This window comes from Fusarium oxysporum, chromosome 3, assembly GCF_000149955.1.
Source record: "Fusarium oxysporum f. sp. lycopersici 4287 chromosome 3, whole genome shotgun sequence".
Lineage (NCBI taxonomy): Eukaryota > Fungi > Ascomycota > Sordariomycetes > Hypocreales > Nectriaceae > Fusarium > Fusarium oxysporum.
In genome coordinates, this window is record NC_030988.1 from 5094677 (window position 1) to 5106512 (window position 11836).

At 52.1% G+C, this 11836-nt stretch overlaps 5 protein-coding genes across 5 annotated transcripts in view; 2 read left to right on the forward strand and 3 right to left on the reverse strand.

The window, feature by feature from the left end:
- Nucleotides 1-1566: 1566 nt before the first annotated feature.
- FOXG_14879 (uncharacterized protein) lies at nt 1567-2746 on the forward strand (the record flags this gene model as incomplete). Its single annotated transcript, XM_018394944.1, has 3 exons — nt 1567-1571; nt 1744-1810; nt 2378-2746. 3 exons carry the CDS (start codon nt 1567-1569, stop codon nt 2744-2746), a joined length of 441 nt encoding a protein of 146 aa, XP_018254885.1.
- Nucleotides 2747-3509: 763 nt separating this feature from the next.
- FOXG_21812 (uncharacterized protein) lies at nt 3510-4673 on the reverse strand. Its single transcript, XM_018402175.1, has one exon. The coding sequence runs from the start codon at nt 4458-4460 to the stop codon at nt 4140-4142; it is 321 nt and encodes a 106-aa protein (XP_018254886.1). The 5' UTR covers nt 4461-4673; the 3' UTR covers nt 3510-4139.
- Nucleotides 4674-4860: 187 nt separating this feature from the next.
- FOXG_14880 (uncharacterized protein) lies at nt 4861-8570 on the reverse strand. The gene is made up of 2 exons (XM_018394945.1): nt 7992-8570; nt 4861-7924 (listed from the first exon to the last, which is right to left on the reverse strand). The coding sequence occupies exons 1-2, from the start codon at nt 8459-8461 to the stop codon at nt 6901-6903; spliced, it is 1494 nt and encodes a 497-aa protein (XP_018254887.1). The 5' UTR covers nt 8462-8570; the 3' UTR covers nt 4861-6900.
- A 538-nt stretch (nt 8571-9108) lies between these two features.
- On the reverse strand, nt 9109-9204 carry FOXG_21813 (uncharacterized protein; the record flags this gene model as incomplete). The annotated part of the gene is made up of 1 exon (XM_018402176.1): nt 9109-9204. The coding sequence occupies one exon, from the start codon at nt 9202-9204 to the stop codon at nt 9109-9111; it is 96 nt and encodes a 31-aa protein (XP_018254888.1).
- A 290-nt stretch (nt 9205-9494) lies between these two features.
- FOXG_14881 (uncharacterized protein) overlaps nt 9495-11836 on the forward strand; it is a gene marked incomplete at both ends in the record, with an annotated part of 7167 nt that continues 4825 nt past the window's right edge. Inside the window, one exon of the mRNA XM_018394946.1 lies at nt 9495-11833. Coding sequence (XP_018254889.1) covers nt 9495-11833 — 2339 coding nt within the window. The remainder of the gene's footprint in view (nt 11834-11836) is intronic.

Consider the following 11836-nt stretch of genomic DNA (forward strand, 5'->3'; position numbering starts at 1 on the left):
TTCCTCAACACAATCAACTCAGATCCAGGCGTCTATCCCGTTGAGACAGTTTGGCTAAAGTGGTCCGACCTACTGGTGGCTGGGATGTGGATACTATGTAAGGAGCTGTGCTCCTCTCAGACATATGGAGCTTAGAACTAACAACAACACAATGAACCTATTCGTTTTATCATATCCATCTGATATATCTGATATTTCTTGAACTTTTCGGTCACGCTGGGCACGAGAGAAGAACACAACCCCTACGAAGCCGAATTGGCAGCTATCGCCCATGGGGTTAACTGTCTGCCGGAGATGAAGTATCGAGTCGTTGTGATCTTGACGAGTAACAGATCGGCGGCATAAGCTATAGGAAATCCTCGCCAACAATCAGGTCAAAGCCATATTCGGAGGATATATCATGCCGTAGGGAAGCTCCGAGATGACGGAAACAGAGTCAATCTCATCTGGGTAGCATCTGGTGGTGAACTAAAAATCCAGAAGATAGCCAAGATGTCAGCCCGTCATGCGACCGAGCCGTACGTCACGCCGAGAAAAGGGGCGGTCAAAGCAAAGACTACAATTCTCAGTGGAACAAGGGCAGGCCTGCGGAATGAGAGAAAGCTACCAGATGGAGTTGGCAGGCATTCAAAGAAGGTCGGCCTAGCTCTACCCGGAAAACACTCTCTTCTGCTCTACAATCAGCTATCGTGGAAAGAAGCCAGCGTATTAGCACAGCTTAGAACCGGAATGGCGCGACTAAACGGTTATCTCTATCAGATTACAGCAGCACCAACAGATGAATGTCCATGCGGGCAGGCAAAGGAAACGGTAGAGCACTTTCTCTTTCGATGCGTAAAATTGACAGCACAACGCAAGGAGATGATATACCAATGTGTAGAAGAAAAACGTGGCAACCTATCCTTTCACCTGGGAGGTAAGGCAGTGTCGGATGGACAGAAATGGGCACCGAATATGGAAGCGGTGCGAGCCACGATCAGATTTGCGATCGCTACAGGTCGCCTAGAGCAAAGATGACAACAACACCAATGAGCTACCGATTACGAAAATACACTTACTAACAACAGCTACCCTTCGTACAACCAAAAGCAGGCACCGCTTCAGCCGCCAAAGATAGGAAACTGAACACTTGGAGGAATTGGGCTTCAAGCTGATCTGCTACCACTAACCGATACGGGAATCTAGAAGGAGAACAATGAAGAGACAGAGAAGAACAAGGCGGGAAACATAGGGGCTCTGCGAGATCAAGACATCAATTGGCGAAATGTATGTATTTTTAGTTTTTAGAGCCCTATGGGCGGTGGCCTACCGGGCGTAATAGATCTGTCTGTCTGGTACAGTAGGGTGGTAAGCCATGCTGGATCACTCGAAGACAAGGAAGAAAAGACACAGTAGAGAGCAGGTCTGTTCAAAGCAGAGAAAGCCCAACAATGGTCCGTTCTGTGGGAGTGAAAGCCGGACCGAAGACAAGTGACGGCGTCAAGCCTCTTCAACATTGGGGATTTGACATAAATGAAAGCCACCGTCGCGGCTCATCGAGTCTGTTTCCTCAACTGTTGAAGCAAAATGGGGTAAGGGATTGATACGGAAAAGCGAGCGTTATGGCGAAGGTCCCACTATGATGTACCCTCTTACCGGTTGCAGTGGATCACTCTTGATTCTGGATGCCGCGGAGCTACAATATTCTACAAAATTGCTTAGCTTACATCCCATAATGAGCTGACAGCACCCATACGTATACAGGAATTGGCCCAGCAGTGACACGGCGGTGACGGTTTATGGGGCTGAAGCGGCATCTGTTGGCAGGCTGGTACGACGGGGGATCTTGAATGGTGGGGAGAGATACACCTGGTTGTAAGAAGGAAAGTAATCCGAAAGAATCCTAGCTACTCCCCTTTGCCACGCACCCCAAGCTAAAGACGCTACCGACAAGAAGATGCGGCGAACCGATTGAAGGTTCCACCAGGACTACAATAACTCGATTGCGGAGGTGGAGGGGGGGCACTAGGTACAGTTTACACGAGAATGCTAAAACAACCTAGTGTATTCTGTCTTAAGAGGTATAATACATAGTTTATGCCTGGAAATAATGGGATCCTGTGTGGGCTGCTGCCCTAAGTTCCCTGAGTAGAATAGCAGAACCAAGGTACATTAATAAAGAGAGAAGGCAACTAATTAGAAGTGAAAGTCATGCGACTTGCTCAAGTTCCATTTTGACTTGTAATAAAGTAGTAGGATAGAGTTGCTATAGTGTCAAATCCAATAAACAGTAAATCTGCTAACTATTGGCCGAGTTTAAACTCAACTAGAGAACATACAACGACCGAGAGCCATCTCCAACACACAGCAGCATCCAGACGTCCCACATCATCGATAGACTTGCAACGAAATTCCCACCGTGCCCAGCCTACTGAGCATCCAAAATTCCTCGTCACTCGTGGAAATAATAAGCCACATCAGCAGGCCACTAATCATCGGAAATAACTCATGCGCAGCATCGGACAAAATCATCGCCACACTTGGCCGCGAGACACGCCAGAATAAGTGGTGGAAGTCGTCCTCTGAGACATCGGACCGCGGCCGATCCGCATCCTGCTCTGATGCATCGGACACAATTACCGTCAAGCGCTTGCACTTCAATAAGTCCGTTAAGGGCTTGTGTGTCGACGGCTTCTGCCTCGGCAGTTCCCTCCGCCGCGGGGTTGGCGATTGCGAGTCCGGCGAGGACGGTCAGCAAGGCAACTGAGAGCTTCATATTTGCGGTTGCGTGTTGAGAAAAGAGTTTCAAAGACGGGCAGGTAGAAATGACTGTTTGAAAAGGTTGTCACTGACTTTGTGATAATATTTGGGAAAGCATCTCATATTTATACTTTTTGCTTTCATCTAACTATCATCCCAACCCTAGCCAGCAGCTAAACTATCACGATGAGAAAGCTGTTCAGGGTTTACAATCGCATCGGAGCTGTCAATTACCCCGGGCTTACAATCATATAAGGGCTTATAATCGCTCCGAGGTCTACAATCACTCCGGGGTCTACAATCGCTCCTGGGCCTGTGATTGCTGCTGCGACCTGTGGGGTAGACACGGCTTACTAGGAGGAGAAGGTGCCAAAGGGGCCCTAACTCTAAATCAACGCAGTCTTGCCCCCCCAAGATGATTTAAATCCTCATACAAAAGGAAGACCCGCTTTTGAAGGCAAGGGGGCAAGATGTTTTAGTCCAGAGTAGTATTAAAATAAGTAATATTAGTATTGTTAAAAAGATATGTTAAATAGCTAGTATTTTCCCAGGATGTTAAGTGTTTTATGCCCGAGTTATAGTATTGCGATAAGTTTGAAATTTAGTTAATTAATTTTAATATAGTAAACTCGGGACTCGCTGCTGCCTCTATTGCCCAGCCCTACTATCTGCTATTGCTGGCTCCCTATTATTGCTTGCAGAGGCTGGCTCAAAACGGCCTCTGGCAAACCCTGATGACTGGCCGGTACTATTGACGTATCACTCAACCGTCCCGAATATGACGACCCCGCCGGTGTTCCCCGCTTTGAGCTTCAAGGTCAGGTCCTTTTGTTACTTGCCGCTTTTCAAGCCGTGATCGGCAGTCAGTTCGACTTACCTCTTAAGACAAACCTGGCCATCCTTGCAGAAATAATAGGACTTTCTGTCGTCACATCATGGAGCTAGCGTAGCACTTCCACCAGCCGCTAGACGATCTATACCAGGGCGGGCCAATCTGGACTAAAAGAATCTAACGTTATGAGGTAATGCGGGACCGGCTGCTTGTTCCGCCTTTTCAGCTCCCCACTCTTTGACCTTTAGCGTCGGGGTCGTGTCATAACTGGCAGCTGATAGCTGGCGAATGGTCGTATTTGTCGGCTATTATAATTAAGCTTATTGCCTCGTAATAATCCTGCATATCTTCCTGCCCAGCCCTATCTAGTGCTTATTTAAGGAAGGGGTTTAAGGTTTAGATAGCATAATTTAGGGATTGCTGTAAGCCTAGGGCTTGGGTAGTCGCGGCCTATTGCTTTCCTATTGGCATTGGCTGAGGAATGCAGCCACTTCCCATTTTATCTGTCCCCGATGCACTTATGCAACTAATAACTGCACTTTGAAGAAGTATAATGTGATTGCTCTTCTTATTTCACGAGAGAAGAGAAAGGAGATAATATGGAGAACATACCGACTCCATGCAAGAGATTGTTATGGTATTTTGCAAAAATTGAATATCTCATGAACTTCCGGTACCCCGCATGTACTAACCCTGTGACTAAGCAAAGTGGGCGAGTGACCTCCTGAAGGCCTGTGGCACTCAAAGGGATAGCGCATATGCCCTGTAGCTTGTTTTTTTTTTTAGCCAATGGCAGGCGCGCCTCTGATATGATAGACATTTCTGACCAATGACATGCGCTGAAATTCCATGCATCGCTGTCCCATACCCCGAACGGCGTCTCCGTCATGCATCGGGGTACGTAATGTTCTTGAGGCAGCGTACAGGAGAGGCAAACCGGTCGCGGTTTGCGCAAAGGAGCCTTGAGGAACGAAGCTTGATGTTGTAGAATCTGCCTGGTTAATCCCGCTCGCTAAGGTGCAATGACGCCTTCCCCAGCGGAGAGGGGAGGATCATAGGAGAGGCTAAAATGGCAGTGCACTGGGCTCCCGTTGGTTCAAACCAGGTGGGCAGTCAGATCAAAGGGGAGACTCTTTTTCAAAGGGAGAATTTTTATAGGGCCTTAACCACTATAACTGGCCCCCCACAAGAAGACGTGTGCGGTCGCCAAGGACGGGTAAAAGCGGGGATTTAAGGTTAAGAGCGAGTGGGTTGGGCTACGCATTATTATCGACGTAGGCACCAGAGCTTAAGTCGCCCACCCTAGTTTTGGCCCACCCCTGGCTTTGGCCCGCTCTATTTAGCCTACATCGCACAACTGGTATATCGACGTAACTAGGTCGCAACAAAGTCAAATTAAATGGTAAAAATACAAGGAAAATCGCATTTGGCGCTCTTTAGTCGCTTTCTTCGTCTGCACTTGAATCTCGCTCCATATAGCATTTCGTTGGTCGCCGATTGCGTGCCGACCGTCGAGCCAGTGCCGGCTCCTCTTCCGACTCAGAGCTACTCTCCCCTTCCACGATAATGACCTCTTGTACCGCGTTTCTTGCCTTCCGAACACGTTGTTGAGGCTCTTGATTAGCTTGCGCAAGTATCTGCGCAAGGCTTGCAAAGCGTTCGTTCGGATCTTAGACGATCTTACGACGTTTAGTCGGTTTTGCCTGGGCGAGTTGCACCCGCAAGCGTTCAATCTCACGGTCCCTTAGTATAACCTCCATCGCAACCTTATCCAACGCCGCAGCGGCTTTTCGAATAGACAGTCGTGAAGTGGGAGAGCCGCTCTCCTCGGCAAATAGCTTTACGACGTCGCCGCCGCGTTTTGGTGTTGAAATATCAGAGGTGACACGTAGTGGTATAGCTAGCCGTTTAGCCACCACGACCCATCGAGAATTTAGAGGTTTGGCTACGCTTTTAGGGTATAAGCCTGTCGCCTTCCACCCAGATTGAACGTTTTCCTTTCGAAGACCAATTTCTCGAGCTTTCGCATAAAATTCGAGAAAGTTTGCCTTTCCAACCTTTGTCGCATCTGTCAAAGCCGTATGCTCCCCAATTAACCTACGATAGGCCGTCTTTAAACTGGAAAAGCAGCCGAGATCCAAGGGCTGGAGGACATGGGAAGTATGAGCAGGGAAAAAGAGTAAGTGAACGTTGTTTAGGTAACACATAGTCATAAATTCGTCCGAGGTATGACTGCCGTGACCGTCGACGATGAGTAGGCGACCATCGGCTGGATCCTCAGGTTGCGTTTGGGGTAAAAACACCTTCCTTAGCCACTCGACAGCAATATCATTGCTTGTCCACCCGTTTTCCGAAAAGGTAACATGCCAGCCAGGATGCTTAGCTAGGAAATCCCTCTTGAACCATTGTTCTTGGATACTTTTGGCCTTGAAGATGACCAGGGGGTTTAAAGCGACCCCGAGCGCCGAGATGCACTCCACAATAGACGTCCAAGTTCGGGCATTTATCGTTTTGACTGGTACCGTGTTAGGGTTCTCCTGCGAGGAGCCGATAACAAGCCCGTTAATGCCTTGGCCCTCCATAATGCCGCCTCGTCGGCGTTGTACCTCCGCCGGGGAGGGATCCAGCTCACAGTCTCGTATAGGTTGAACAGGTGACTGATTTTATCCGGAGTGGCCGCATTTACACGTTTCCAGTCAGTTCGACGGCCTAATTTTGTCTTGACGGCCAAATGACGCTCCACAAAGTGACTGGACCACTTCCTCCCTGGGGGCTTGTGGTCACCTTGTTGTTTAAGCACGCTGCTAGCGATTGCTCGCACTTGTGCGTGTGTTGGCGCGTAACCGAGGGCCTCCTGCCGCAAAATCCATTGCTTAAGATGTTCTTCTTGATTGGCCGTGAGCCGCTGTTGGTCGTCGTGTGCCGTACGTTGAGGTTGGGCACCATTAGGGCGGGCACGAAGTGTCCCTCTCGGTACACCATGGCGTGTGGCAGCGGTCCTAACGGCAACCCCATTCCTGACGTCTACAATGGCGTTTTGTAGGTCCTGCTCAGTATATTCACGCATTTCGAACCCGGAGAAGAAAATACAAAAGAAAGTAAGTCAATTGGAGAAAAATTCGATTTTTGACAATTTATCGTAGGTGGTAGCGCTGATCTGACGCGTGGGACGGAGCGCGTTTGTGGGGCGGACCAAAGCCAGGGGTGGGCCATAACTAGGGTGGGCGACTTAATTGTACGACTTGAATGTGGAATATACAAAAGGGAGACGATTTCCTACTCATTTGCACTCTTTGTGATGACAATAGATTTCCCAAATAGCCTTTCTATCAAACTTTGGATACTTCTTCCAAATATTTGTTCTTCGGAGGATGGCGGTTCCGGCTCGGGCGGTTGGAGGATTCCGACACAGCAGCCGTGATCGTGTCAAGGACGGATGTAGGTGCAGGTAGATGAGTTGCTGGCATCAGGGGCCTCATGAAGGACGCAGTGGGGGTCTGATTCCCGGCACAGCTTGGTTCGGGCTCGTCAACAGTTTCCTGTGAGCTCGAGCTGCCGGCCGAAAGATGTGTTCCCGAGGAAGGGATAGTGATCGGGGACATCGGCGGCTGGCGCGGTCTCTTTGCCGGCGGTGTGTAATCGACGCGTGAAGCTGGTCGCTTCGGCGTCGGCGAGGTGGAGAGGTAGTGGTACTCTGTAGAAGGTGTTGAGATGACAGATGACATCGATTCGCCCGGGGTCGAAGCTGGAGTCGGCGTTGAAGCAGGAAGAGGAGTCGGCGGGGCAGCAGGTCTGCGCGCTGTGAATTTGGCCTTGATCTCCTCGAACGGCGTATGGTTAGAAGATGATGAACGGACCGCTGATGTCGCAGCACCCGGCGGCGGCGTTGGTGAGCCAGGCCCGGAAACTCCCTTGTCGAGAAAGGTCCAGGAGTCCGGAACGACGATGAAGACGTAGTCCTGCTCGAGGGTCGGCGGCTGCACCATGAGATGATGGCCAAGCAGGCCGGCCACCTTGCCGGTACAGGTCAGCAAAACATTGCTCTGGAACTGAGTGTCTCGCCTCTCGGCCATCTTCTTGCAAAGTGAGGCCCACGGATTCGCGCGGATCGGGAAGATGACAAAGACTTGGAAGGGATGGAAGCCTCTAAACGGGGTCTTATCAGGATTACCGGGGGCAAGGAATGTGGTCAGCTGAACGAAGCCGCAACACTTGAGCTGGACATTGTCCAGCGTGGGCACAGATTCCTTTCGGAGGAGGGCGTGGCCCGGACCGACGACAGGGCCGGTAAAACTGACAATTGGGGATGAAAGAGGAAACTGATCGGCCGCAGATAGACTCCGAGGCAATATCCTACGGGCAGAGAGGTCAGAGAAAATCGGAAGAGCGACGGAAAGCGGACGAGACGAATACAACATACGGTTGATAGCCTTGGTCGCGCACGATAAGAGCTGGGATGGTGTATGCAAGGAGACCGCTATCCACAGACTCCTCCAGACCATCTTGACGCTCGACCTCCCAGGTCAGCGCAAATGGGTGGACACGACCTGCCATGAAAAACCACTGGTCGAACCAGTCTTCAGGAATAATCTGTTGATTGTATATGGATAAGTTGAGGCTGAAGAAGATGGAGGGAGACGGATCGGCAGGATCGGTACGCAACAGTAAGTAATCCGCAGCCGTGAGCCATGGAGGGGCCGGGAGGATGACCCTCGCGATGGTCTCTGCATTCAGGCCCTTGACGCGATGCTGGTCTGACGAGGCAAATCTCGAAGGACAGCCGGGTTGAACGAAGAACGTGATGGACATATCGCCGCCGGCGCTCCTCTGACTTGCCAGCGGCTTGCGAGCATGCGGCGGTCCATCGGTCGAGGTAATGGACACAGACATTCTCACAGATACTGGCTGGTTGTTCACGAGTCTACCTTGCCAGGTATCGAGAGACGTGGGTTGGAATGTCGATAAGTGCAAAGAAAAGAAGACAGTCAGTGAAGGTCAAATTTCAGGGGAAAAGAAGACAAGAGAGGACAGAGACGACTGACGATGACGGCACAGCGGGCAGGAGTTGAAGCAAAGTTAAGTTGCGGTCAGTCGTCGAAGAGAGGGGGTAAAATGAGTGGAAAATTCATCTAGCAGGAGAGCTAGAGGGAAACCGAAATCTACACGGCGAGGACAAAAGAAAGTTCACCTGTTACAATTTCTGAGGGATCTGGATCATTGGAATAAAAACTCTTGGTTTTTCAATCTAGTGAGTGAAGAAGGGTCGGTTTCTTATATGTGAGATGAATTGGGCCTCCAGGGCGGTTGTGTTGAAGAACTTGCTTTTTGGGGGACGTATATGACACCAACCTCTGACTGGAAGTCCGGACTTCCGGATTGCCGGTCTGAGCAGCCTATCTGAACAGCTGGAAGACCTTCCTTCTGGTTTGATCAAATGTATGACCTTTTAGTCTGTTTGGATGTGGCATTACTTAGGCGAGCCAGGCGGTGGGCTTTTGTCTCTGACGGATAGTCGTTATTGGGCGTGGAACCACGGCTCAGACGCGTGGTGCAGGGTCGAAGGCAGCGCGAAGTGTCTCAGGAGCTGTCCAGAAAAGCTTGACGATAGCGAATACGGGGATGAGTTCACGCATGAACGGTACGGGGTCAAGATTCCAGACTGAGAAGGAACGAGCATGAGGGAGGGAGCGGGGTCCGAAGGGTGAACACACAGGTCTCCATATAGGTGTGCGACAGCGTCCTGGGACCTGGGTTAGAAGTCGAGAGTTAAAGGCCAGCGGAGGAGTTTATAGCAAATCATACACGGCTTTCCCGCAAGACGCTGGAACATTAGCAAGGCGCTTTCGGGACCCGGCAATCGTAAAGACATCAGACAATTCCCGAACGCGCCGCAAGGAGTGGAATAAGAGGAGAAGAGCAAGGTATGACGGAACACAACACGGACACAGGAGGCAGGTCCTTCTCACCTACATGGACCCATGGATCCGACGTCGACGACTCGACCCACAACGTAGATCAGGAGAATCGCCTTCAACCAAACGATATAGTTGAGAAGGATGACAGACGACGAGGACCTTCACATGGGGTCTTGCCTTGGCCTCGCCCGGCCACGGCTTATCAGGCTCCTCCTCATCGACCAGTCCTACCAAGGGAGCCGCAAGGCATAGGCAACAACGGTGAAGGAGGAATAGCAGGACTGATCAATGACCAAGAGGAGCCTTCACGCAGACACACACGGCCGGCAATCCCCGGTCTGGTCTGTCACATCAGGAACAGGCGAGGTCGTTCGGCGGTTAGAGCTAACGAAGGGCGCGCTCTGCTGCGGGACCTCCAGCCGAGGGAGTCTATAGGGTTCCCCGAGATAGGCGAGCAAGCTTACCCAAGCCCGCGGCCAACCCAACAAAGCCTGGAGAGTGAAGCCTCCTCTGAGACGCGCGAAGTCAGGGAAGAGGAAAAGCACCAGAAGCGGCGCCGTGGGAGGCCAGTCACTCGTACCCAGGCCGCCATCCCCGGTGCCGTCGCCCCGCGGGCCATACGACCTAGGGAGGCCACGCGCGGGCAAGAGCAAGCATCCGTGGAGCAACCGCTGCGCTCAGGATCTGGCCGCGAGGACTCCAACCTGGGAAGGGAGCATCCGCAGCACCGAGCGACTGATGTTCCCCCAGCACCGTTCGGGTCCAAACGAGGCAAACGCGTACGACCGCCTACGCGGGCTCGAGAGGCACAAGAACAGCAAACATTAAGGCAAATCATCCTGGCTGCACAGGAGGCTCCGGCAATGGCGGTGGCAGTGACAGAGCCAGGCCTAGGACCAGATATTTCATCGACCTTGAGTGCGCCCCGGCGAAAGAGGAAGACGAATACAGCCGGCAGAGAGGGACCGCCAGCAAAACGGGCTCGCTCAGGCGCCCGTAAGGAAAGAACAGAGCAAGAGTGGGAAGAGGACGTTGCTAGCGTTTTGCGCTGCCTGGATGAAGAATTCGCCGAGAAAGAGCGGCTGTCCCTGGACAAAGAATGGTGTACGCCCGTCCCGCAGGAGAGGAAGCTGTCGACCGTGCAGGCATTCAATAGTGCTTTTCACGACACCGAAACTTTGCCTATATGGACATGCGCGGTGTGCTACCGGAAGTGCGGGAAAAGCGAGCTGGAAGATTTAAGATGGGACCAGTGGGAGTCTAGTTCTGTGGAAAAGCGCGACGGCTCACCTCTTACCTGCCGCAAATGCTTCCCCATCGGAGGTCGTATTCTGGCCTGCCCGGAATGCGTGAGCTGCCTGATGAGAGATTATCTGTCGGCTGCTGCCCGGCTGCACGTTGGCCTGGGATGTGAGCATATGTTCCCAGAGGAACTAAAAGGACTCACCCCGGTTGAAGAGAAGCTCATCAGCCTGAATTCATGCTACGGATTCATCACGAAGTACAACATTGTGGATGGGCAACGACAGGGCGCAGCATATCCAAAGCACGTCAAGGGACACATCACGGTATTTCCCAACAACGTTCAGGAGCTCGTCACTAGGGTCCTGCCTCACCCCCTCGTCCAGGTCATGGACGAGATACACGTTTCGTGGCACGGTGCGCAGAAACCGTATCCGAGCGATCTGTCGAGGCTTTTGTCCGTACGGCGTCGTGTGGTCGAGAGGGCGCTGGCCTGGCTGCGGATAAACAACCCTCACTATGGGGACATTGAAATCGATGTGGCCGAGTTGGACAGCTGGGGAGCTCCACCTCACGACGTGCCGCCACAGATCCTTAAGCACATCGAGCATAACAAACCATCTGCCTGGGAAAAGGTACGCACAGCCCAGATAGTGCCGTCTGCGGAGCGCGGGATAGATGATGACGACGCTGTGGACATTGACGACATCATGGCCATGCTCAGGCATGAACAACAAGGAGGGGCTGACCGCCCCGAAGAAGCGAGCCGAGACGATGAAGCACTGTTTAACAACGGAGGTCCCGAGGGAATGGGAGAAGGCCGTCCGGGCGCTGGCCTTAAGAATCCTGAGGCTGTCGTCCACGAAGTCAGTTCATCCGGCATGTTTGCACTCGGCGCCCAGCCGGATGTTACGGACGCGGACAGGCTACAGTTCGCCTGGGAAGCCGTGGGCGAGGATGCCGAAAATGAGGCAGGTCGGGCTGCTGGGGGACGTGGCAGAGCGGAAGGATGGGCGGGATCGGCATCTGTACGGCAAGGGCTCAGCCTGGAGCCATACATTTCAGTGTCTCGGGGCGATGGCTTTGCCGACTCCAAGGATCCCTTGTT

Coding starts and splice junctions, on each gene's coding strand:
- FOXG_14880 (XM_018394945.1), bottom strand. CDS start 8,461: ATGTCTGTGTCCATTACCTCGACCGATGGACCGCCGCATGCTCGCAAG. Junction 7,925..7,991: donor CGCGACCAAGGCTATCAACC/GTATGTTGTATT, acceptor CTCTGCCCGTAG/GATATTGCCTCGGAGTCTAT.
- FOXG_21812 (XM_018402175.1), bottom strand. CDS start 4,460: ATGACGGAGACGCCGTTCGGGGTATGGGACAGCGATGCATGGAATTTC.